At 54.1% G+C, this 25,068-nt stretch overlaps 2 protein-coding genes across 4 annotated transcripts; one reads left to right on the top strand and one right to left on the bottom strand.

Moving 5' to 3' along the window:
• Positions 1 to 1,277: 1,277 nt before the first annotated feature.
• Positions 1,278 to 19,294, top strand: IGSF22 (immunoglobulin superfamily member 22). Its single transcript, XM_042959617.1, has 22 exons — positions 1,278 to 1,379; positions 3,392 to 3,617; positions 3,845 to 3,981; positions 5,140 to 5,239; positions 5,321 to 5,360; positions 5,564 to 5,738; positions 6,436 to 6,549; positions 7,041 to 7,203; positions 7,845 to 8,117; positions 9,063 to 9,347; positions 10,094 to 10,218; positions 10,315 to 10,456; positions 10,630 to 10,926; positions 12,008 to 12,310; positions 13,057 to 13,230; positions 13,441 to 13,569; positions 14,417 to 14,713; positions 15,165 to 15,253; positions 15,434 to 15,626; positions 16,368 to 16,667; positions 17,432 to 17,761; positions 18,998 to 19,294. The coding sequence occupies exons 1-22, from the start codon at positions 1,278 to 1,280 to the stop codon at positions 19,066 to 19,068; spliced, it is 4,065 nt and encodes a 1,354-aa protein (XP_042815551.1). The 3' UTR covers positions 19,069 to 19,294.
• A 1,156-nt stretch (positions 19,295 to 20,450) lies between these two features.
• Positions 20,451 to 24,948, bottom strand: TMEM86A (transmembrane protein 86A). Of its 3 annotated transcripts, none has more exons than XM_042959311.1 (3): positions 24,867 to 24,948; positions 22,347 to 22,611; positions 20,451 to 21,982 (listed from the first exon to the last, which is right to left on the bottom strand). In XM_042959311.1, exons 1-3 carry the CDS (start codon positions 24,918 to 24,920, stop codon positions 21,546 to 21,548), a joined length of 756 nt encoding a protein of 251 aa, XP_042815245.1. In that variant the 5' UTR covers positions 24,921 to 24,948; the 3' UTR covers positions 20,451 to 21,545. The 3 variants fall into 3 exon arrangements, with proteins under 3 accessions (XP_042815245.1, XP_042815246.1, XP_007098504.2); XM_042959312.1 differs by lacking the exon at positions 24,867 to 24,948 and adding an exon at positions 24,730 to 24,855; XM_007098442.3 differs by lacking the exon at positions 24,867 to 24,948 and adding an exon at positions 22,723 to 23,746.
• Between the last annotated feature and the right edge of the window lie 120 nt (positions 24,949 to 25,068).

Below are 25,068 nucleotides of genomic sequence, written 5' to 3'. Positions count from 1 at the left end.
TTAAGGAAGAATGTGGGACAAAGGTCAGTGGAACCAAGTAGGTGAGCAATAAAGGTCAGCTCTTGGGGTCTAGCTGGTGACAGTCTCAGAACTCAGAGGTGGAAATAGGCCAGGCAGAGATACGGGGGGTGGGGGAGATAAAGTTTAGCCTCAAACTTCCTGCCCAGAACAAGGCCCTTTTCAGAAGGGCAGTGGACTGGGAATCAGGAGGCCGGGATTCCAGGCTGAGTGACCTTGGACAGGTTATTTCTCGCAGACATCAGTTTCCTCACACACAAAGTGTAGGTGGAAAACTGCCGTGCTGGTTAAACAAAAATGGTAGGAACATCCATTCTTGGAAATACTGTGTAGTTGTTAGAACGAGGAAAGCCCTCATGAACCGATACGGAGAGATCTCCACGATGGATTCAGTGAAAGAGAAAGGGCGGAATAGTGAATAGTGTGTACCTGAAGTGTAAAGAGGGGACGAGGACAAAAACATACGTGTCTCTGCATGAAGGAGCTCCAGAAGGAGCTGAGCGACCACGGGTGGTTCGTGTTGGGGGAGGGCCGGGAGATGGGGGCTCAGGAGGGAGCCTCTTCATGTGGATGTGGATGTTGTTTCACTTATTAACAATGAGATCGAATAACTGATTTTTTTTAAAGAAAAAAAATGAAAGAAAACCTCAGCCTCTGTCTTTATGGAGTCACAAGTGAAAGCAGGGCTGCAGACACACACTCTCATCTATCCGTCTTAGCATTCCAATGATGCCAGGGGTCCCCAGGGCACAGGAGGAAAATCCCCAGCTTCCTTCCAAGGCCCACTGTAGTATGGCTTAGTCAGGAAGTTCCTTCTTAGGTCTGACTTCATTGCCTCCTGATGAGACAGCTAGCACTGCCTCCCTAGTTCCATGTAGCTATGAATACGAATCCCCAGCTCCCCCTGGGTAAATCTCAGCCCTACATTCTCTCCCCCTGAGAACTTGGAATGGTTTGCGATTACTCGGTGGGTGACAGGCCCACTGGTCCTTGTAACCAGCCTGGGAAGGTGAGATACAATGGGAAGAAAAGAGAGGCCGGAGAGAAGCTTGCTGCCCTACTTCTCCTCATTCTCTCCTGTGCACAGTCGTCTCCCCTTGTGTTCACCTGCCCCGTGTCTTCCCCCCGCCACACACACACACACACACACACACACACACACACAGAAGAGCAACTCTGGATCTCCCTCCTAGGCCCTTCCTTCATGGCCTCATCCTCTCCCTGGTCCTCCCAGGTGAGTGCCCACGCCTGCTGTCACCATGACGACCATTCACCACGAGCAGATGCTGCAGGAGCACGTGTCCATGGAGTTCTCCAGCTCCACCACCCACGTGCAGACCTTCTCCCAGACAACCAGGATCGTGGGAGGCAAGTAGAGTGGATGGGAGGGGAAATCGGGAAAGGGCAGCCTTTCTTTCTCCACATCCAGCCTCTGGGCGGCAACGGGGTGAGGGGCGGGGGTGGGCGCTCAGCCGTTATGAGTTCTGGGCCCCTCGGGAGCCTAATATACAAAGGACAACCCTCTCCTAACCTGTGCTTCTAATCTGTACTTTGATAAAGCTTCAGCCAGTGGGATGCTTACCCATAGATCCGATCTCCAGGAAAACAGCTTAGGAAAGTCAGTCACATGCATGTGTGTGAGTGATTGATGAACTTAATTGCTTGAGGAGATCAGAGCCTGAAGCAAATGGATGTATCTCTGATGGCAGAATTTCAGACATGGAGGAAGCTAGGGAAGTAGCTACCTTATCTAGATGTGAGTAATGCTGACCCTGCTCCACTTCAGAAATAGGAGATTTGGAGCTGCCAGTGGAGAGGATGAAGACATAAACAAGTGACCTAAGCTTCCAGGCTCTCAACCCTTGGGGACCGGACTTGGGGGAAAACAGATCTAAGGGAAAGCTGAGAAATGGTCTCAGAGCAGAACAGATTGTTTCAGTCATGTCTCTAGTGAAAAGAGATTAAAAGATGGCCAGAGGCCAAAGTATCCAATATCCCCTCACAGTCACTGCCCCCTCCCTCAAAGTCCTGGAGGGACAGAGTCCCTCAAAGTCCTCGTGCACAGAGGTCAGGGCCAGATGAACACTCTATCCCAACCCCTCCTGGTCAGTGAGGCCAGGCAAGTGGAACAGCTGGGGCTCAAGACCAGAAGTTGCAAACTTACGTGATGATAGCAGTGATTCTCAACCCCGGCTGCATATTCGATTGGCTTAGTGTAGCGGGGAGCAAGGAAGGGGAATGAAAAAAAAAATAGCGATACATAAGTCTCACCCAGCTGCTAAATCAGGTGTATGGGTATGTGTGTGTGTGTGTGTGTGTGTGTGTGTGTGTGTGTGTGTGTGTGTGTCTGTTTTTCAAGCTCTCCAGAGATTCTAGCATGTAGCCAGAGTTTAAAACCACTGGCCAGCAGGGTCCAGGCACGGAATATAAATGCAGAAAAAAGACCGAAGTGAACTGCCGAGGACATCCCCCACCTCAAGGGGCAGCCGCTATTCATTGCCCCTGATCGTTGCCATATGGGGGGTATGAGCTCCATGTTGAGAATCCAGAAATGTGAATTTTTATGTGAAATCTCTCATTTTTTAGATGTAGGGCTACTTTTTGTTTGACCATTGTAGCCATTAAACATCTGGAGGTTACGGGCAGCCTGCACCCTGCTTGTTTGACCCTTCTGATGGCTACTTAAAAGTGTGTCGGAACACGTTTTTCTCATCTCAGTCCTTCAGGCCAGTGGGGATAATAAAAGCACCTACTTCGCTGGAGTATTGTGAGGATTAAATAACATAACCTCCGAACTGTGTTTAGCACGGTTCCTGACAAAAGGAACGCGCTCTGTGAATCAGAGAAATTGTTTTTAACTGTCAGCTCACTACCCAACAAGACGGTCTGTAGTTTATACTGAAAAAACTTTTCATTTTCCAAACATAAAATGACATTACTGCATTGAATATGCTCTCTCAGATAAGGTGATTCCCACCCATAGCCCCTCTGGGCTGGGAATGTCTCCTGTCCCTCGCTCAAGAATCACTGCTGCTCCCATAGCAATGAATGCTAAACCGCAGAAGGGCTAGGGGAAGGCAGGCAGCAGAATTCAACTAAGCCACCGGGCCCCTCTTAAGGCTGCTGGGGGACTAGGATTTCCAGGAGAGAAGCCCAAGAGGCCAAGAAACCCCCATCAAAATAAATCTCCTTTTTAAAAAAGAAAAAGGTTGGGAAAAAAGAAAAAGAAAAAGAAAACAATTGGGACCCGGTAACGTGGCCCGATAAACGTGATTGACCAGAGGCCTGGAAGAGGAGGTCGCTCCCCCTGGTGGCTGAAACGTGCCATAACACAACGACCGACTGACGAAAGGTCCTCCTTTTCTGGCCAAAGTCCCCGCGCGGCCCTAAAATCCTCCACCGTCCCCTCAAGAAAAGGTCAATCCTCCAGTCTCGGGCCTATTCTGACCTCTCGCCTGTCGCCACAGAGGAAGTCGTGACAAAGAAGTCCTCGAGCACTGTAGAGTTCTTCAGCTTGGTGACTCGGAGTACTGACATCCCTGCAGGCGAGAGCGTCCCCGAGTTCGTGGAGAAGCCTCACCCGGTCACCGCGCCCGAGGGTGTGTCGCTCCCCGTGTGTCCCCAAGCCCCTGGCTGCTTTCTGTTCTTCTCCCGGTGCCCCAATCAGCACCACGACCCCACTGTCCCCCAGTAATGCAAACACTGGCGGCTCCAGGCCCAGGGGCGCTCCCCTGCCCGGGTGGACATGAGACCCCTGGGAGGAGGCAGGGTCCGAAGGTCCGACCTGGAGGCTAAGAGGTGAACTTGTGTCCCGTGCCCACTGCAGGGGATAAAGCTGTGTTCCGAGCCCGGGTGCAGGGGAACCCCAAACCCAACATCTCCTGGAAGAGAGAGAGCGGCATCCCCATCAAGGAGTCGGCCAAGATGTTCTATGACAGCATCAACAAGGAGCACGTGCTGAAGGTGCGGGGACCCGAGCCAGAGAGCCAGTTAGGCCGAGGCCAGAGGCAGGGACCCCAGGGCATGCCGCCGGCCCCATCACGGACAAGAGAGCCACAACTGAACGAACCAAGAAGGGCCATGGGGAAAGAAGCTGTCGTTGCCCTAGAGGAGGGGCAGGATAAGAGAGGCCGAATCAGGAGCTGGGGCGTTGCTAGAGTGGGCAGGAGACCAAAATTGGGGGTGAGGTGAAGCAGAGCTAGGGCAAAGCCAAGGAGGGGCAGGAGACCCATCTCTTCCAGAAGGTGAGAGAGCCAAAAGGGAAGGGAGGCCAAGGCTATGGGCGTGGCTAGAAGGGGACGTGGCCGTAGTGGGTGGAACCAGGTTAAATCAGGGCGGCCAGGCACCAAGGGAGGAACTGATCCTAGCAAAGGGGTGAAGGTCAGGGTTCCTGGGCTCTTCAGGGGACACTTCTAGAAGACTCTGGCCAAGGGCTGATCATCCTTAGATCTAACCGGCTTCTGCAACCTCTGGTTCCAGACCCTTGAGGAAAAGGAGAGATGGGTCATGGGGAAATGTGTCCCAATTGGTCCTGCGAGGACATACCATTGTGAAGGGCAAAAAGCCTCCCCTCTCCCCACCATACAGAACGTTCCTTCTCCCAGTGGCCCCATTACTGGACCCTTAGCCCCACATAGTACACACAGGCTGCCCCAAGGTCCCCCTACTGGCCACCCCTTACACAAATTCATTCATTCTGAGACCCCACTGGGCTGTGAGTGCCATGTTGCAGATACCACCATTCACCGGTTTCCTCAGCCTAATTCACCGGTTTCCTCAGGCTCAGTCCGGCACCTGTACCAAGGAGTAAATATGTGTTAAAGGAAGGAACACTCAGCCTAGTGGCAGAAACTGCACACAGTTACAACTCAGAGGAAATCCCTGTCGTCTAGCTCACAGCCAAGAGGGAGAATCCTGTGAAGAATCAGGCTACAAACACACACACTCACACTGATGGCTACCTGGAACCTCCACATCATAGAGGCTGCTCAGTCCTCCACACATATACCCACACTCAGTCCCACTCCCCCTCCCCCCCAAAAATGCCCTCCTTTCCCTCCTCACAGAAAGTCTCCCTGGGGTCCTCCTCACTCCCCCACTAATGGCTTGACTCTGATCCAGCTGGAGCCACTGACCTCCGATGACTCTGACAACTACAAGTGCATTGCAAGCAATGACCATGCAGATGCCATCTACACTGTGTCCTTGCTGGTGACAGAAGGTGAGCCAGCTCCCTCTTCCTGGTCTTTCTTCGTAGGGATCAGACTCCTCTGCCTGACCCTGTCCCCTTTTCTGTCTTCAGGTCATGAAAAAATGGATTTCAAAAAGATGTTGAAGAAGAGGTGAGGCTGGGAGTCTCCTCTCCCCAGGGTACTGTCCCTCCACCCTCCAGGCCAGAACTTCTCAAAGGCCTTTGGGGCCCTGAGTTAATGGCCCAGGCTCCAAGAACCCATGAATTGGGGAAGGGAATCTCAAGGTTAGGAGAGCCTCCCTCTGCCTTCAGAGGGAGGTGCTGAGCCCATGCTTGGTACCCACCCCCTCCCAGGGGACTTCCTGCTCCCAAGAAGAAGCAGAAGAAGGGGATAGGTGAGAAAGAGATGCTGGAGATTTTGTCCAAGGTACCCAAGAAGGACTTTGAGAAGGTCTGCATGGAGTATGGTTTCACTGATTTCCGGGGGCTGCTCAAGAAGCTCAAAGAGATGAAGAAAGTGGAGGTGGAGGTCAGTGACCATAGAGGGGCAGGGGTCTGCAGGCAGGGGTCTGGGTCTCTCCGAAAGTGCTGGTGCCTGTGTGTCTCCCAGTGGCAAGGTCTCTCCACCCTGTCCACACATGCTCAAAGGCAAGAGCAAGAAAGGATCTCTACTTCTCTCCCCACTACCCCCAAATGTGTTTGCATAGACTTTGGAGTAGGATAGACCTGAGTTCAAGTCCCAGTTCTACTGCCTTATTAACTGTGTGAACTGCCCCTCAGTTTCTCATTTGCAAAATGAAATTTCTACTTTCCTCTTTCATATGTTTTTGTGTTGTCATCATGCATTCACTCAACCGACTCACAATTATTGAGCATCTACACTGGAATTAGAGGACTTAGGTAATGGGTCCAGGTACATGGTGACTATTCCATGAATGGAGTTCCTTTCTCATGGTCCATGATGACTATTCCATGAATGGAGTTCCTTTCTCATGGTCCATGGTGACTATTCCATGAATGGAGTTCCTTTCTCATGGTCCATCATATCTGTCTGCCCCTAAATCTTGCAGGCAGGCAGTGACAGGAGGTTGGGGGAGGCACAGCTGTCCAATCAGCCTAGTCATTTCTCCCCAAAACTTTAAGGAGCTCCTCCAGAATTGGGTTAACAAACTGGGCAGGCCCCAGATGTCCCTGACACCCGCCATTTTATTATCACAATCTCACAGACCATCCGGATTCTGAAGCCCCTGGAAGACATAGAGACCAAGATTGACACCACTGTGGTCTTTGACTGCATCATGGAGCTGAAGGACCCCAATGTCAAGATGATATGGATGAAGGTGGGGAGGGGACACCTCGGCAGGGCTTGCCCTGGCAATATCATTTCCTCTCTGCACCTCCTCCCTTCACAGACACTCTCATTATCTGTCAACCAGGTCCCTCTTCTATTCCAGCAAGAGGATGATGCCTCCTGGGATGACTGAAACTGACTGGGAGCTGGGCTCTATTCTTAGCTGTTTCATCACTTTGCTGTTTGATTTGAGATACTTACTTTCCTTTCTCCATGCCTCAGTCTACCCATCTGAAAAGGATGAGTTAGGTAGTCCTGAAGATAACATTAAGAGTTCAGGTCTCAAGGGAGGCAGGGACCCAGGGTCCCGCTTAGCTAGATGATGTGGCTAAAGAGATCTCGGGGGCCTCTGGTGTGTCTGAGGATCTTAGAGAGGCAGACATCGTACCCTCCAGCTCAGGCTGGCCTTGGGGAATGGGGACCTCTGGAAGCCTCCTCCTAAACTCCTCCCTCAGCTTTTCTACCCATTTCATGAGACAGGATAATGAGCCACTGAGGATCCAGTACTCCCTAGGCAAGTATGATGCGAAGCAGATAGGCACCAAGTACATGCTGGTTATTACCAATGTGAACATGAACGACGCAGGAACCTACAGCCTGTCCGTGGGTGACAAGAAGATGAGAGCAGAGCTCACAGTGCTGGGTATGAATGTGGGCATGAGGGGGAACAAGGAGGATGCAGTCAGATCAGGGGAGGAATTGCCAGGGATGTGGGAGAGAGGACGGTGGGGCCATGCAGGAGAGGACTGCATGGGGATGGACATTAACGGAGGAGGGAGACATGGGGCACAAGGGAGAGAATGAGACAGTAAGTGCCATGGGGCAGTGTAGCATCATGGTTAAGTACACAGTCTCCAGAGTTAGACTGCTGGGGTTCAGATCCCAGCTTCTGTCGCTTAGAAGCTTGTGATTTGGGACAAGTTATTTCACTTCTGTTTGCCTCAGTTTCCCCATATGTAAAATGAGAAATCATAGTAAAATCTATCTATATGGGAATTAGATGCATCCTATGTGCACACTGGCTGGAAGAGTGCCTGGCACATATCTGAAACTACATAGGTGCCTTTTAAAATTGCTGTGTTAACGTTACTGGGGAGGAGACCATATGACCATCATGGGAGGGGACTCCAGGATTCACAAGCAGACCGAAAGGAAGGATGCTTTCCCCAGTTGTGGGCTACAGGAGGCCAGTGACCCCTGAGTCTTCATGTCCCCTCCGTCACCCCACCCCTCAGGAGGGACCAGGGCTGCAGCCCAACGACTGCCCCTCCTACTCTTCCACAGATGAGCCGCTGAAGTTCTTGGGAGAGATGACACCAATGAAGGTGACAGAGCGCCAGACAGCTGTTTTTGAGATCCGCCTCTCCAAGAAAGTGCCCAACTTTGTGTGGAAGTTCAATGGGAAGGAGCTGAAGAGGGATGAAAAGTATGAAATCACGGTGTCTGAGGATGGTCTGACCCACACACTTAAAATTAAGGATGCCAGACTCAGCGATGCCGGCGAGTTCTCTGCTGAGGCGGGGGACCTGGTACAGAAAGCCCAGCTCACTATTGACCGTGAGTGGTTGGGCCAGAGCTTGAGGGGTGGGCCTCATGCCACAGCCACCTCCATGCAGGCAGTCATCCATCTATCCACCCATCCACCCATCCATCCATCCATCCATCCATCTCTCCTTGCAAAGCCCTGTGATGGGTTCTAGAAAGACAGAGGGTTCTCTCCTCCACTAACTCCTAGTGTAGTGGGGGAGGCACCAAATGGACTTGGAACATAAGTTCTTAAGCAAGGAGTCAAGACTGGGGTCTTATTACCAGCTGGGAGATCATGGGTCAGGAAATTATTAGCCTTTCCGGCTCTAACCTTATGTGTTATAGCACATCACTGTTAACCACTTGCATTCCTACATTAGAATTCGTTTGGAGAGTTACACGTGAGGCATGTCACACATGGGAACCGCACTTGACTCCTGTAACGTGGAATCATCGTGGCTGTGGTGGTGGGAGACACAGAGGCTGTGGGCACCCAAAGAAGGAGCACCACTTAGTGATGTCAGAAAGGATGTGATGAGGTGATGGCCAAGTTTTACCAAGAACCAAAAGGAGTTCATATTTCAGCAAATGGGGATGAAGACAGGAAATTCTCAGCAGAGGGAACAGCAGGTGTATAAAGGCCCAGACACCAGAAAGACAATGCAATTATGGCTGGAGTTCCAAAGGGCCACTAGAGATACTGACTGCAGTGCTGTGAGGGGGTAAACTGTTATCCCATTTTACATATGAAGAAACTGAGACTCAGAGAGTGAATGCATTGCATACAGTCAGCAAGTAAGGGGCAGAGCTGGGACTCTCTCTGCCGGTTACCTCTGTGGGTCACGTGTTGCACACAAACACATTCAATGCCACAAGTCCCTGTGTTTCTGGGACCAAAAAGAGGAGTAGGGCAGCATGTAGCTGCAGAAAGGGATGTAGGGGGTTGGATGCAGATCCCAGTCTATCTGTCCACAGGCATCCCCATCAAGTTTGTGAGAACCCTAAAGAACGTACGTGTGAAAGAGAGGAGCCGTGCATGCCTTGAGTGTGAGCTGACCTCCAAGGACGTGACGTTGTACTGGAAGAAGGATGGGCAGCTGCTGGAGCGCAGCACCAAGTACAGCATGAGCCATGAGGGCAAGCGAGCAGAGCTGGTCATTGAGGACGCACAGCTCAGTGACAGTGGCGAGTACACCGTGGTGGCCATGCAGGACGGAGACCCCACTGAATACTACAGTACTGCCTTGGTCACCGTGGAGGGTACGTGCTCACCCTGTCAGCTCCCACTGACCAATCCCCCCAGTCCTGGCGGTTCCCTGCCATGGACACTGATCAGCCCCCTACTGACTCCAGCCTCCTCAAATCATGGTCAGTTTCTACTTCCCAGTCTAATCACCCCCATCTACCAAATTCTGACCCTCTCTGACCTCCCAGGCCCTGAACATCTTTACCTCCTAGACCCTGGTCATACCCCATGTCTGGAACCCTATCCAAAATCCCTTGACTTTATCCATCCTTCACTTCCAGACTCTGACCATCCCCAGCAGCCCTGATCATCCGATCCTCCTTGACCTTGACCAGCCCCTGCTCACTAATCCTGATCGGTCCCCACTGACCCTGACCACCCTCAACTCCTAAAAACCCTGGGCATCCCACAGTCTAGCATAACCCCAACTAACCATCCCAACTCCTCTACCCATCTACATTCCCACCATCTATTCTCCTTCTTCAACTGAGCATCTCAAGTCCCCAGTGACCATCTTCCGATGAGCAGGCCCCCATTACCCATTTCCCAATGCTAATTGGACTTTTCCCCAACCTCCCACCTACTTGCTCCAGTTCCCTCCCTGACCATTCTCCTATCGCCCATTGACCATTTCCAAATCTCCTGCTCATCATAAATTATTTTGACAGACATGGCACCCCAGCCCCTTCCCATGGCCATCACCACCAGCCATTTTCACGTGAGTTCCTTTCACCCAGCACCTGCTCCCTTTCTCCCCCAGAGCGTCTGGCCACGGTGAAGAGCGGGATGTCCGACGTGCATGCGGCCACCGGGAGCCCAGCTGAACTGTGCGTGGTGCTGAACGACGAGAAGGTGGAGGGTGTGTGGCTGAAGGATGGCAAGGAGGTCCGAGGCAAGGGCTAGAGAAGGGGGCCAAGGAGGAAGGGGTGGACTGGCCATACATTCGAACTCATGGCCGCCCCTTGCCCCTCGCCCCCCCAGATCACGGACTTGCCCGGCGTGCAGATCGTGAAGCAGGGTGCAGTGCACAAGCTCATCTTCCCCAATATGGGCCCGGAGCACGAGGGCAAGTACACCTTCCGGGCCAAGGGCGCAGAGAGCGAGGCCTCCGTATTCATTGCAGGTAAGGTCGCTGCCCTCAGTAGGCAAGACTCAACCCCTCCGGGCCAGCCCACGTGCTCAGGGCTCCTCCCCCACCCCCATGGGATCGCCTCCATCCCTCATCGCCCCACCCCCCACTCCTTCCGGGCGAGCCTGCCCTACCGCCGCCCCCCCCCCCCCCCCCCCCCCCCGCAGATCCACCTACCATCGACCCGTTGGTGCTGGAGGCGCTGGCCGCGCACCCCGTGACTGTGAAGGTGGGCCACACGGCAAACATCAAGGTGCCCTTCCGGGCGAAGCCACTGCCCAAAGTGACGTGGTACAAGGACGGCATGGAGGTGACAGAAGAGGAACGTGTGTCCATGGAGCGCGGGGAAGACCAGGCGCTGCTCACCATCTCCAACTGCGTGCGTGAGGACAGTGGCCTCGTTCTGCTCAAGCTCAAGAATGACTACGGCACAGCCACAGCCACTCTGCACCTCAGCGTGCTGGGTGAGGGCTGGCCCCCCGCTGGGCTGAGCTGAGGTCATCTGCTGCTCTGCGCTCAGGGCGGGAGGCAGGCTGGGGATGGCAGCTGGAGTTGGCGGTTGAGAATGGCATCTGAGTGCTGGCTTTGCACCAGAAGCCCGCTTTCTAAGTTCCTCACTAGGTGGCCTTGGGCAAGCGGATGAACCTATTGAAGCCTCCGTTTCTCATTTGCCATGGGGTGATTTGGGGCTGGTTTTGGTTTTTGTTGTTGTTGTGTCAGGAGTTTTGTTTTTAGTATCTATTTCAAGTGAATTTAAAGCACATAGCAGGGCGCACAGCACATAGCAGACCTTCCAGTGTTACTGACTTGGAGATGAGGACATGGTTGGAAATAAGGTAGAAATGAAGTGAAAGAGGGGCATTTAGGGATAGAAGCGGGGTTGGTGCGGGAGTTTTGGGGTTGGAAGTGACATGAAGTGAGGGTGGGTGAATGGGGTTGAGGACAAAATGAAGCTGGAAAGATGGAATCGGGTAGGAATGGGGTTGGGGATGGGTTGGAATACAAGAGATGAGGAGCTGACCTTAGTGAGCTCATGGTCAACATGCAACACACACACACACACACACACACACACGCCCATGCCATCAAGCTGTGGAGTGAGAAGGTTTGGGTTTTGACTCAATTCAGCAGCATGACTGAACCCCTCTTCTGTGTTCTCGGCTCTGAGGATACAGGGATGGAAGTATTCCAGCTGTTTCTCAACCCAAAAGGGATGAAAACTGGCCAACGTGTAATAACATAAGATAAACTATAATATCACAAAGCACTGGAGTTCTGGAAGCTGCGAGGAGGGGGAGATCTTGTGTGGAAGGGGACAAGGGGTGAATCAGCTGAGACAGGGGCTCCCCAGGTCCCCAGTCCACCTATTCCTAGGCAAGTGAGAGTCTCAGGTAGCCAAAGATCAAACCCTTTGGGCAAGTCTTACATGGAGGCACAGCGAACGCAGAGAAGGGCGAGGGAAGTCTATGCCCCAGTTTGGTGGACCTCTGGCAAGTGGGATAAAGCCTTCCTGGTCCCTGTTGTGATGCTATCTTCTGTCCTCAGACCGTCCGAAACCTCCCCAGGGCCGGGTGGAATTTCTGGAACTCTCGGGTAATTGTGTGCACATGAAGTGGAAGGCCCCCAAAGACAACGGTGGGCGGCCTGTGACCCAGTTCATAGTGGAACGGAGGATGGTCGGCAAGAAGTCCTGGATTAAGATAGGCGAGGTGGACAGCAAACTCACGAAATTTGCCACCAACAAGGTAGAAGAGGGAAAAGCCTACCAGTTTCGTATCCTGGCGGTTAATTCAGAAGGAGTGAGCGACCCTCTGGAAACAGATGAAGTGTTTGCAGGAAATCCCATTGGTCAGTGAGATAGCCCTATGCTCAGTGGGAAACTCAAGGGTCGGGATGGAGGCCTTCGGCCAGTGAGGGAGGCTAGTCTGTGGGGAATTCTGTGGGGTCACCTCTGTGGCTATCCGATGAGACAGATGGAATCCGGAGTACGAGCAGAACATTATCTTGGGTAGGAATTCTCTACTTTTCCCAGTCAGATCACATGCACAAGATACCCCCCCGTGTGTATGTCCAGAACTGCATTCAATTGCAGGGAAATGACTCCACTTGTTTCTCCATTCCAGAAATCACCCCAAATTCAAGTGAGAGTAGTGTTACTTTAGAGATAACCTTGAATCTGTTCTAACTTTTCCCCCAAAGAAGCCCCTTGACAACATGGGTATTTGAATTATGAAAGCTAATTAACCTCTGGCGACACCCCTCCCAACTAGTCTCCATGTGTCCATGTGTCAAGACGGTACATTAGGAACTGTGGCTTTGGGGATGACAAGGGTCGAAAGAACCAAGTTGGCGATTCTCAATCTGGGCTCCACAGAATCACCTGATGTCTTTAAAAACATGCTCATGCCTGGCTTCCACCCCCCAGGCCAATTACATTAAACTCTCTGGAGGTAAAACCCAGACATTAGTTAAGAATCATTGGTTTAAGGTGTTTTGTTTTGTTTTGTTTTTTTAAGGAGGGAGCCAGAGATCAACATGGGGTGGGAAATGTCTACATGCTCCCCCTCCTAACCTCTGCCCTCTGTCTCCCACAGAGCCCCCTGGTCTTGCCTCCCAGCCTCAAGTGACTGATGTGACCAAAGACAGCATGACCATCACATGGAATGCCCCTACCCAGGATGGGGGAGCCCCAGTGCTCGGCTACATTGTGGAGCGGAGGAAGAAAGGCAGTAGCCTCTGGGTGCCGGTCAACAAGGACCCCATCCAAGGTGAGGTCCTAGGGAGAGAGGCCCAGGAGGACCAAGAGAGGCTCTGCTGGGTGGACCTGTGTACTTCTACTGCCCTGAACATACTCTGTTCCCCAACTCCTTTGAGGATTTTCATAGCATCCCGCCACCCCCTAATCCATGCCCTCTCACCCTATGGTCTCCCATCTCATGGACCTCCTGGCCTCAGGACCCCTCAAACTCCCATTTCAGATACCAAGTGCACTGTGGATGGTCTCCTGGAAGACACAGAATATGAATTCCGAGTTATAGCTGTGAATAAGGCAGGCCCTGGACAGCCCAGTATGGCATCCAACTCAGTGGTAGCCAAGGACCCCGTCAGTGAGTATGGGGTGCCAAACCCCAGCACGTAGTAGAATTATCTGATGCAAGGTAGACAGCCGACTTCTTCTCTGGGAAAGCCTAACAGGATGACCCCTCCACACAGTCTCCACTCTGTGGGAGCTGCCAGCCTAATAGAGGGACAGGATTCACACATAAGAGAAAACCAACAAATAAAGATTGGGCAGGGTGGGAAAAAAGTTATCAAACTTTGAGCATTTCTGGTTAGGCGAGGTGATAGAGGCAGGTCTGAGGATTGGATAGGGGGATAGTATAGTGTGGATGGTCGGGAGGGGGCTGAGTTTGGGAGATGAGATGGGGGTACCGCACACGAATGGAGGCGGTGGAGATGGTTGGGCTAAATTAGGGCGGAGTTTAGAACACAAGGAAACTGATGGGGCGCCTGGGTGGCTCCGTCAGTTGAGTGACTGACTCTCGGTTTGGGCTCGGGTCATGATCTCGCGGTTCATGAGTTCGAGCCCCGCGTGGGGTCCCACGGCTGACAGCGCGGGGCCTGTTTGGGATTCTCTCTCTCTGCCTCCCCCCTGCTCTCGCTGTCTCTGTCTCTCTCAAAATAAATAACCTTAAAAAAAATAGAATAGAAGGAAATTGAGGCTGTAGGGTATGTTGAATTTGGAGGGTAGTGACTTCAAGGGTGAAAGTGTTGAGCCGGCGAGAGAATTGAACTTGGAGGTTGTTGAGTGCGCAAGGTTGGCCTTGAAGGTGTGAACTGGGTGTCAGAGGAAGAAGTGCTGACAGCTAGGTTTTAGGGGTACCAGGTGTGGGAAGGGGCACGGGGATGAGTACCGATGAGTTGGGAGGCCGACTGGATGTCTCTGCCACCCAGAGCCCCCAGGCCTGGTGCAGGGTCTGCACGTGTCTGATTCCTCCAACTCCAGTATCTCCCTGGCCTGGCGGGAGCCTGCAGAGGGAGACCCACCTTCTGGCTACATCCTTGAGATGCGGGCTGAAGACACTAAGGAGTGGTCCAAGTGCACAAAGATCCCCATCTCAGGCACCTGCTACACAGTGGGAGGCCTCACCGAGAGGCAGAAATACTTCTTCCGAATCCGGGCTGTGAATGAGGCTGGGGTTGGGGAGCCTGTGGAACTGGATGAGGGGGTTCGTGCCATGCCACCACCAGGTGAGGACGCAGAGAGAGCTGGGGTTTAGGCCTCAACATCCCAGCTCCATACCTTCTTCCCTAGGACCTCATCCCACAGGGGAAAACTGGGTGATGCTATGGGCAAGAAGTCGTCCATACTTGTGCCTGGACAGAGCCAGGCGTGACCCGCCCCCACCAAAAAAACCCCACTCATTGTATGCTAAATAGTATCTACTGTGTGCCAAGAGGGGTGTTGGAAATACAGAAACAACTAAGACACAGGACCTGCCCTAGAGTCCTACATACTAATAGGGGAAGACAGACGAGGGACAAATAAATGCTTCACAGTGTTGGGGCTGCTAATGGTCTGTATGGGCTCTAACAAGAGCATGGAGGAGAGGTTGGGAAAGGCTCTGGATGGGGAGGTTTAAAGCTGAGTCTTCCAGAGAGAGAGAGGTCCACGGGCCCACCTTGGTCTCTTCCCTCTCAGCTGCCCCCAAGTTTGACCTCAGTGCCCGACTGAAGAGTCACATGGTGGTTCGTGCTGGGACAGCTCTCTGCATCCATGCTGCCTTCTCTGTGAGTTGTTCCAGATCCTGGCCCCCAGATGCCCACCAAGATGGCTGCTGTAGCTATCAGAGTCTCTGTCTCGGCCCCTCGCCAGAACCCTGGCACTAGAGCCTGGCAGGAGACTTCTCAACAGTGGGAGCCCCAAATATCACCTGGGTGACCCCAGTGCCATCTCCTGTCACCACACAGGGCTCACCACCACCTAACGTGATCTGGCAGAAAGACGGCATCCCCACCAAGGGCAGGGAAACCATCACCAAGGGCAAAAACCATTCTCAGTTCCTCATCAACAGCACCAAGCGCTCTGATTCAGGGGTGTACCGCATCTTGCTCCAGAATGAGTTTGGAGAGGCATCCTATGACATCCACGTGCGTGTGGCAGGTATGACAGTAGGCAGAGGCCTTGGGGAGGTATCCTTGCACACACTCCAAAATATAACTCCCCACTGCTGCTCGAGTTCCTATCACTGCCAAGCCAGGCCTTAAGGTAGTGAAGTCTTGTCTGGCACCACAAAACAAGACTTTATTGGCCTTTGCCTTAATGGGGAGGTTTCTTTCCGCTTTTTCTCAATGCCCTGAAGCCCTAGAGGCATTGAACTAGGACCAAATCCTTGTTTCAGTTTCCGCACGCATATCTGATGAGGTTTGAGGCATTTGCAGAGGATGGATGGCAGAGAGAGAGCAGAAAATGAGTGGGAATCAGGAGGGATAGATGGAAATGAGTCCATTAATAATTGCAGTGGCCTCATAGTAGTGAGGGCTAGAAGCTTTATAATAAAGCCTTAAACTCCCAAGGGATGAAGGGATAAACTTTTATTGAATAGTTACTGTGTGCCAAGCACTTTACTCAGCATTTCTGTGATAGTTATTGTAAGCCCTATTCTGCAAACGAGGAAACAGGTCTCAAAAAAAGATAAGTAACTTGCCCAAGTTCACAGGGCTGGTAAATGGCAGAGCTATGCCTCAGAAATAGTTCTTTCTGACTCCAAAAAATACCAGCGGCCTGAGACTCAAAGAAGGGACATTCCCCGTCTCATCTTACATGGGGCTTGGCAGGTGGCTGTGGTGGGGCATAATTCTTCAGGCCCCCAAGGGTGGCTGTTGGACCTTGTGGTTGTTCCAGATTTTCCGCGGCCGCCCACAAACCTACAGCTGTTTGAGGAGGTCCCCAACACAGTGACTCTGACCTGGAACCACAGCCCTGACGTGCAGGAGGATAGTGAGGCCCACTATGTCATCATGAAGCGGGATGCCAGCAGCCCCACCTGGTTCACAGCAGCGGAGCACGTCTTCAGCAACAAGTACACGGTGACTGGGTTACTCCCTGGCAGGAAGTACTACTTCCGAGTAGTGGCCCGGAATGAAATTGGTGACAGTGACCCACTCGACTCCAAGGATACCTGGCTCATCGTCAAGGACAAGAGTGAGTCAGGAAACTCCGGGGTTTGGGTTATATCCCTGATGGCAGGGATGACATGGGGATTGCCAGGGGTACCCGGGGTTTGAGGTAAAATCTGAGAACCACTGAGGCAGAAAAGGCTAACGTCAGGGATGCTGGGAAGAGAAGTAGTGATCCAGAAGCTAGAGGAGGAACTACCTTGTACTACTCTGAGGGGGTGGAGGTGGGGGGCGCCCTTGGGGGTGGGGATGATAGTGGAGGTGGGGGTGCCCTTGGGGACGGGGATGACAGGGGCGGGCCGGCTGTTTAGAGCTGAGACGTGGTCCCCTGAGCCAATGGGTCACGGGGATGAGGGCTGGGGATGATGTCCAGGAACCCTGGAGGGAAGGGGCTAGGGGTGGGGATAGCGTCAGGAAACTGGAAATGAAGAGCTAAATGGAGACTAGCAGAGACCACGGAGGCTGACCTGATGCTGGAAAAGCTCGGATGGGAGTTAACAGCTCGGCCAGGAAGCTGGCAGCTGGAAAGAAGTTAGGACCCCTGGGTCTGGAAAAGTGTGAAATCCCACGCCCTGGGTTTTGATAGTGGAGCCCTGGAATGACAAGGGAGTGGGAGGGTGGCCGAATGGAACCTCGGGTGCCAGCGTAAGGTGGGGGCCCCAAAGTTGAGAGCGCGTGGGAATGTAGCCCGGGCCTGGGGGGGCTCCGGGGAGCCTTCGAGCTCTCAGCGGGCGGGCATCGGCCGGGGTCCCAGGCGCGCTCACAGCCCACCGCGTCCCGCCCGCGCAGTCGAGGACCTGAGCGCCAAGCTGAAGCCGTATGAGCAGAAGGACTGGCGCCACGCACCGCGCTTCCTGATCCCGCTCAAGCCGCACACGGTGCTGCGCGGCCAGGACTGCACCATGACGTGCGCCTTCCTTGGGAACCCGCGGCCCACGGTGACCCTCTACAAGGGCGACGTCAACATCACGGCCAACTCCAAGTTCTGGTACAACTCCACCAGCGGGGTGTGCACGATCGTCATCCCCACCTGCACGCTCAAGGACAGCGGGGAGTACAGCGTGCTGGTGGAGAACGAGCTGGGCAAGGACCGCAGCAGCTGCGCGCTCACGGTCTACGGTGAGGGCACCCGCAGAGCCCGCCTGGGGGCGGGGAGGTGGCCCTGCATCCCATCTGGGCCAGAGGCTCAGAGGTGCATTTTTTCATTTACTCTACCAACAGGTGGTGTAAACATTTCACCAACGGGCCGTACTCGGTGCCTCTCCCCCATCCTCTCGATGTCATTTGTTACATGTCTGGAGCCTCCAGGCTTGGGAGTTTGCAATCCCTCGGTAGACTGTAGTTTGCAACCCTTAGTGGGCCTAGACTTGCCTTTGAAAAAGATACTGGTGATCAGGCCTAACCCAGACTGGCCAGGCACAATCTCCGTGGCGGGGTTCTGGAAGGAATTTTTATGTTTACGAGATTTTACAAGTGATTCTGATGTGTGACCAAGATTGAAAGCTCCTGGTGTAGGATAAGGACAGGTGGGAAGCACCGGGAGGACGGAACCTAGTGGAGACCCTTCCTCTGCACAGGTGTGCCACACCTCTACCCAACGTGTGTACGTGCAGGGGAAGTGTTTTCTCTTCCTACACACTCTTTTCACAACCACACAGCTAGTAGCAGGACTTCTCCCAATGCAGAGCTGACCTGCCCTGCTCCCTTTTACTTAAACTCCCTAACTCTCCCATGATCTTCTGGAGGAAACCCCAAACAGCAAGGCTCCCCACACTGTCTCCCCTGTCCCCCACATCTACTTTTCCAGCCTCATCCTCTGCCGCTCCCTGAACTCTCCACGGCGGTCCTCTGGTGTCCTGCTATAAGTCCCGTTCCTCGGGGAAAGACCACGTCCTGTCGCTCTGTCTCTCAAGTACTCGGCTAGGTATCTGGCCCTGAGATGATGCCTCCAGGGCGGCTGCTGAACTGTGTGACAGAACTGGGCCAGGGAAGGCACTGTGGGAGACATCCAGCTTTCATTCCACAGCTAGAGAAATCCCTGACAGCTTAATTCTGGTTGTAAGCACGTGGGCCCACGGCCCTGGCTCCACCACCGTCCAGCCATGTGACCTTGGCAAACCACTCTGAGCCTGTTTTCTCATCTACTTCTTGGGGGCTGTCTTGAGGCTTAAATGAGATAGTGCACAGAAGTGACTGGCACAATGCCTGGCAAATATTGAGTTCTGAATAACTGGCAGCTCTCGGCCCCACACGCCCAGATGACCTTGGGAGACGGGGGCCTTAACTGCAAGTCCAATAATTTGAAGTTTCCCTTCCCCCTAGCAACACTGACAAATACTTGCTTTGCTCTTTCAGACAAGGATGACAAGTCAATTCTGGCGTCAGTCACCGAGAGTCTGCAGAAGAAGTCCAAGCACCTTATGTGATCTCCGGCCCAGCCCAGGCATCAGGAGGATGTTGTTATAGGTGGTTTCTGGGCCTATCCTGTGTGTGTCCCCAGTGACAGCGGCCCAGTTCGCTCCCTGGTGCTTGTCAGTGAAGTCATGGGACAATAAACTGACTAAGCTCACCCCTGCCTGTTCCTGAGGTTGGCATGGAGCAGGGACCAAGGATATGGGCTTGGGAGTGGATGGGGATACAGAGGACACGCACCCCCAGAGCTTAGTCCAAACCCACCCGCATTGGGGGTGACCAGCCGCTTTTTGACTGGGCCTTGGCTTGCCTTCCCCTCCTCTGCAGCGACATTGCACCCTCCCCTCCCCTCAGGGCAGGGGAGGACGCATCTTATAGGCTTCATTCTTCTCCCTATCCTCCCCCCTTCACCCCCCCCCCCAGCACTTCTTCACCAGGTAGATCTGCCCTCAAGAGTTCTGGGGTTTGAAGGGATCAGGGCCTTGCTTCTTTAGTGTCTAGAGTTCCTGGTATTTGGGAATTAATGCTTCTCAAAGCTAGAAACGATTGGTCATCCAGCTCACTAGGTCTCATACTTAGGTTTTGCTGCAGAATCTTCCCCATTAAAAAAAAAATTGTAAGAAACTACTGGACTCCAAACAAGGATGGGGGGGTGGGGGGTTGTCTCTGGGCCACTCTCTTCTACTTATCCTTTTCCTGTCTCCCACCAGGTATCTCTGTAAAAATCCTAGTCTGAAAATCACTAATTCACCCACCACCCAGACAGGGCTGAACCTTCTCTATCCTGTCCCCACGACTCTACAACCCTTTTACTAATGGCATATTCACCACCACCCAGGGCTTTCCTCTCTGCTTCTGGGTCAGAGCATTGCCCATTAAGATGCAAATGCCCCTGGAACAGGGTGACACATTATTTTGCCAGAGCTTCCCATCTAAAGTACAAATCAGCTAATCTAATCTTACTCCTCCCCACTGTTTAATGGAGCCCAGAGTTCAAGGAGAGAGGAAACACTTGAAGGGAATCTGGATCATTTTGGAACAGGCAGTAGGTCTGGGAGGAGGCGGGCAGCAGTAGAGGGCACTGGGTCACTAAGAGTCAGCAAAGGTGCTAGGTGTCCGTGCACAGGGGAATGCATCAAAGACAAAATCGGATGGTGGCAAATACTGCCCATCCCCCACCCTCCTGAATTATATCCACACCCATACACGTGACCAGGGAAGGGAGACCCACTCCAACAGGCACCATGTCACCAGAGCCAGGGAGCCAGCCTGGCGCCAAGATGCACTGGCCAGCACTGTGACCCAGGCTGTAAGGACATCCAGGGCCCCTGGCACCATGCCCCCACCCCTTTCTCTCTAGGACAGGCACACGCCACACAAGCAGACAAGCAGAGCAGCCAGTGGCCCTTGGTTTTTATTTTTTTCACATGAACAGCAAAGGATGGCGTTGTCCCATCCTTGCTCCTTTTGCATTGAATGTGCCTTAGGTCTTATGACCCTAGAATGTCATTGGAGCCCTCTCCTCTTGCTCCCAGTGCAGAAGGGGCAGAGAAGAAAGCACTGATGGTGGTGGGATGGGGTCCCAGCTCTCTAAGCCAGGCTCAGCACCCCCTCAGCAACTCCCTGAGGCCCTCTCCCTATAAGACTTAGACAGCAGGACAGAGACAGATGGCACAGAAAGACCCAGACAGTCTGGGAGACAGACCACACACACACACACACACACACACACACAGAAATTCACACGCACAGACACACATACAGGCTGGCCCCTTCCTTTGGTATAGTTCACCCTAACCCTGGGGATAGGGTCTAAAGGTGGCGGTGGTGGTGGTGGGCCTGAGCTCTGGACTGGCCTCTGAGAGAGATGGGGCCAACTTGAATCATTGGTAGCCCAAGCTCCTAGGCCAGTGAAGTCCCCAGTCTTCCCTACCTGGGCAGACACCCCTTCACCTTCCCACCCACCACTTAGAAACGGAGATAGTTCAAGTAACAAGGATAGATGAGGGAAAGGAAGATTCCATTCTCATCCAGTCTTCTCACCTAGGGGCCTGTGAAACAGGTTTCAAGCCCTGGGTTTGGGTCATCTCAGGTCAGGTTTCTCCCCTCTTCACTCGACTCTTGTGCAGATCAGAAAGAATGGGAGTGGGGTGAGTCAGACTCTTCCATCTAGAAGCGGGGGGAGGTCAAGACGCTGAGCACCATTGCCCTCTGGAGGGGCTTTGACGGCCCCTATGGGGTTAGAGGTGGGGAGATGTCTAATTCTGGCTCCAGCAAGGAGAATTAGGCTGGCTCTTTTTAACTGTAAGCATTGTTCTGGAACACCAACTTTGCTAGAGAGATCCTTTTCCTGCTTACCCCCCTTCAAATGTGTACATTTCCCAAGTGGTATCTACTGCCCCAGGTCAGTCCTGCAGCCATCCTGACTCAGTTCTTGCAGGTTCTGGACCCCTCCCCCAGGAGGAGAGAGGGGTAACCACACCCTGGCTTCTCAATTGGCCTTGCTCAGTCTGTAGTCTTCCACTGGCTCCCGGCTCTCAACAGCTGACAAGGCGATGAGCATCTGGGCAGCATAGTAGGTGGACATGATGAGTGCCCGCGAGTAGGGCACAGGGAAGCAGAACTTGTTGAGGGCGATGGTCAGGTCTGAGATGATAAAGAGCAGTGCACCACTGCCTGCTGCCAGCTCAGTCCAGCGCCAGGCTGCCCCAACCAGCCGTAGTCCTGCCATAGCCCGCCAGCCCATGAAACTGATAAGGGCCACATAGACCCCCACCAGGTAGGTGAAGGCACCTGAGAGGCCTGGGTAGAGAAGAGCATAGCACAGGCCCGACAGCACTGCCATCACCAGACCTGTCCGAAGAGCCAGTGGCCGCATGCCAAAGGCCGAGGCGTAGAGCATGTGGGTCACGGCAAACATCAGCAGACCTGGGAGTGAGAGGGGATGAGGGGATGCTGAGGGCAGGCTCGGATGAGTAATGAGAGACATGGGGTGGGGGGGGAGGAGGGGAGTGCTTGGGATAACCCAGGAACTTTGTTTGGGGAGTATCAGGGGTGGGAAGAAATCCACAAAGGTAAAGATACCACCCCCTCCCCTGAGGAACTCCAGAGCCGATCACTAGATCCTCTGTAAGGCAATCCTCCAATAAGGGTCCCACGGTCTTTGGCCTCACAAACCCTCAGATGCCCCATATTCTTGTTCAAAAGCTCCCTCTCCCAAATCCTTGGCCACCTAAGACCCTCTAGCGCCCAGCCCCAGGATTCCTCCCAAACAGCTACTGTGGCAACTGACCGTGCACAAAGTAGCCCTGGTCTTGCCAGATGAGGAAGGCATCACCAAGAGCGGAGAAGACGAGCCCCACAAAGATGCGGGTGGCACTGGGGTGGGTCAGCAGGAATCCTAGGCCATGGGCCAGAAGGAAGAGCCAGAGGCAGAAGATGGGCAGGCACTTGATGAGGGCGCTGACCCACGATGGGCTGGACGAGGGCAGCCAGAGCACAAAATACACGCAGGTGGCCTTGAAGAAGGGCACCAGCTTGGGTCCCTCACTCTTCACCTGGAGGACATAGGACAAGGGCAGCACTCAACACTTACGAGCTCAGAAGATCACAGAGGTGTTCGGAGCCAGCACCCTCAGCCCAGACGTATACCCCAGAGCCAGGCCCACCTTCCAAGTAGGGAGGGTTGACATGCAGAAATTCAGTCTGGCCTGTCCCAACTAGCCAGCAGAGTGTGAACATGCCCATCATCACCCTGAGGCTTAATTGATTAGGAAGGGGAGGGGCTCCGCTTTCCTGCTGCCCACATCCACTCTTGGCCCTAGGGCAGGACCAGAATGGTCACTCACTGAGCAGAAAACAGGTCTTGGGACAAAGTCCCTTCCCGCAGGCCAATGCTTCTCCTTTCCTGGCCCCTCCCTGTCCCTCCAAAACCCCTTTAACCCGTCTCTGCCACCATCAGCCACCAGCTGTCTGGAATGGAGTGAAGTCAGCAGGAAACCACAGAGACGCCACAACTAGCCACCTTGTGATCTTCAGTGGGGCCAGTGCACAGGCTTAGGGCCCTGGCAACACCGGGTGAGTGCCAGGAATGTGTGAGGGTGGGCACCTCAGCCCCCACAGGCTCTTTCCTTGGCCAGTCTGCTCCTCAGTCTCCACTCCAGCTGCCCCTAAAGGTACCAGCCTAAAGGTGCCAAGAAGGGCAAGGAGAGGAGATACGGATGCTGGCTAGAGAAGGATTTCAGGGATTGGGGAGTTGCAGGGGGTTGTCTGTCGGTCAGTCTCATTTCTCTGAGAACAAGAGCAACTCAAGAGCTCATCAGAAAGAGGCAGGAAGCGGGGGAGGAGTTCTCTTTCCAGCTTTTGCGCTGGAGCCAGCAGACTGGCTGGGAGGAGATGTGGAACTGAGAGGGGGGAAGTAACAGCAGCTGACTTGGCCTCAGACGGATCAGGGGGGAGGGCCACTAAAGAAAGGTGTGTCTAAGGCCACTGCAGGTACTCTCCAAGCTAGGGAGGGGGGCAGATATCCTCAATCTGTGACACCCTGAAGCTCCTTTGCTTGGGCTTCTGGCACAGGGTCTCTGTGGATGGTTCAGAACGGTTGAGGTTCCCTGTATACCCACATTCTGCCCAAAATGATTGTGCCTCTGGCTGGGTGAGCTGTCCAGCACAAGGCTCTGGGAGCACACTGACTTCCAGACTGCCAGTTACCTGACGGCTGATCGGACTGTGATGAAGGAGGTTGGGAAGAGGCAGATGGGTAGGTCCAAGGTCCAAGCCTGCCCTTGCTCCGACGGGAGTGAGAGCAGGGAGAAAAGATGACTAAGTCCCTTCCTATGGAGATCTCCCCCCATCCAGGCTCGTCAGGGCAGGGGCATGGGCGGAGGAGGAGACTGGAGGAGATGGACAGCCACACAGTCCCCAGTTCTCCCATCAACCACCAGCCTGCCCTTGGAAGCATCAAGGTCTGCTCCATACCCGTCCCCCAGCCCCATGTGTCCTATGAGGAGAAACAGGCAGTAGTAGCTGGCGAGACTTTGACAATCATAGAGAATCCAACACTAGAAGTGGAAGGGTGGGGAAAAGAGACAAACGTTCGAGTTGAGAAAGTCTGAATGGGAAGCAATGTCAAGAGAGAATGACCCCTCTTCCTCCAGCACATTACCAATGCTGCTTGGACTCAGGGACATCCCCTCCCCCGCCCCAGACTTGTTTATGAGATAAGGAACCGAGGGAACAGATTTGGGCCAGGATTCCCAGGAGGGCCCAGTCACCCTCCTGCCCTCCCCGCCCTCTCCCACGCCCTCTCCCACGCCTCCCTGTGGTCTGCCCACGCAGGACCGCCGGCCAGCTGCTGTCCTCTACCTCTTCCCGGCAACCAGCCCGCCGACCCGCGTCAGACACACAGACATCAACAAAGTCACGCTTCCGAGTCACATGCCCACTGTTTTCCTCCCTCCGGCGGCGGGCGGGCAGGGGCTGCGTGGAGGAGGGGCGCCGCGGGTCCGGGGAGCGGTGGGGGGGGGGGGGGCCTTGACAGCGCCCACCTCCCTCCCGGGGACGCCGACCGCCGCGAGATCCCTGCCCCTTCCACGGCCCCCGGCGGCCTGGCCTGCCGCAGCCCAGTCCCCAGGCCGGTGGGCGCCGGACACTGGCTCGCTCGCTCGCGCACTCACCACAGTGACTGGGGACACCATGGCGGCGGCGGCGGCGGCAGCGGCTGGCACTCCGCTCCGGGCTGCAGCGGCCAGGACGCGCCCGCAGCCAGGTGAGTAGGCGAAGACGTAACAAAGCCCGGGGTGACGGACAATACCTCCCGCTCGCCGCCGGGCGCTGGGGTTTCTGTCTGCGATCCCCACGACGTCATAGCACCCACGGCCAATGAGCGGGCTGGAGTCGGGGGGCGGGGCGCTAGAGACCCCGCCCCTCTGGGAACCTGTGCCAGGGCATCCCAGAACGTGACCGTGACCCCCCCCAGGCCCTGGACGAGGACCGAGCTTGACTGAGAGACAAAC

This window comes from Panthera tigris, chromosome D1 (genome assembly GCF_018350195.1).
Source record: "Panthera tigris isolate Pti1 chromosome D1, P.tigris_Pti1_mat1.1, whole genome shotgun sequence".
NCBI lineage: Eukaryota > Metazoa > Chordata > Mammalia > Carnivora > Felidae > Panthera > Panthera tigris.
This window is presented reverse-complemented; position numbering and strand designations above follow the sequence as displayed.

Bases quoted from the DNA above. Each gene is read 5' to 3' on its own strand.
- IGSF22 (XM_042959617.1), top strand. From the start codon at position 1,278: ATGACGACCATTCACCACGAGCAGATGCTGCAGGAGCACGTGTCCATG. The intron at 10,219-10,314 runs GTCCGAGGCAAG...TCGCCCCCCCAG, and splicing joins GGCTGAAGGATGGCAAGGAG to ATCACGGACTTGCCCGGCGT. The intron at 13,570-14,416 runs GTGAGTATGGGG...TCTGCCACCCAG, and splicing joins GGTAGCCAAGGACCCCGTCA to AGCCCCCAGGCCTGGTGCAG.
- TMEM86A (XM_042959311.1), bottom strand. From the start codon at position 24,920: ATGACGTCGTGGGGATCGCAGACAGAAACCCCAGCGCCCGGCGGCGAG. The intron at 22,612-24,866 runs GTATTGTCCGTC...TATGTCCTCCAG, and splicing joins CGCCCGGCGGCGAGCGGGAG to GTGAAGAGTGAGGGACCCAA. The intron at 21,983-22,346 runs GTCAGTTGCCAC...TCTCACTCCCAG, and splicing joins CCAGGGCTACTTTGTGCACG to GTCTGCTGATGTTTGCCGTG.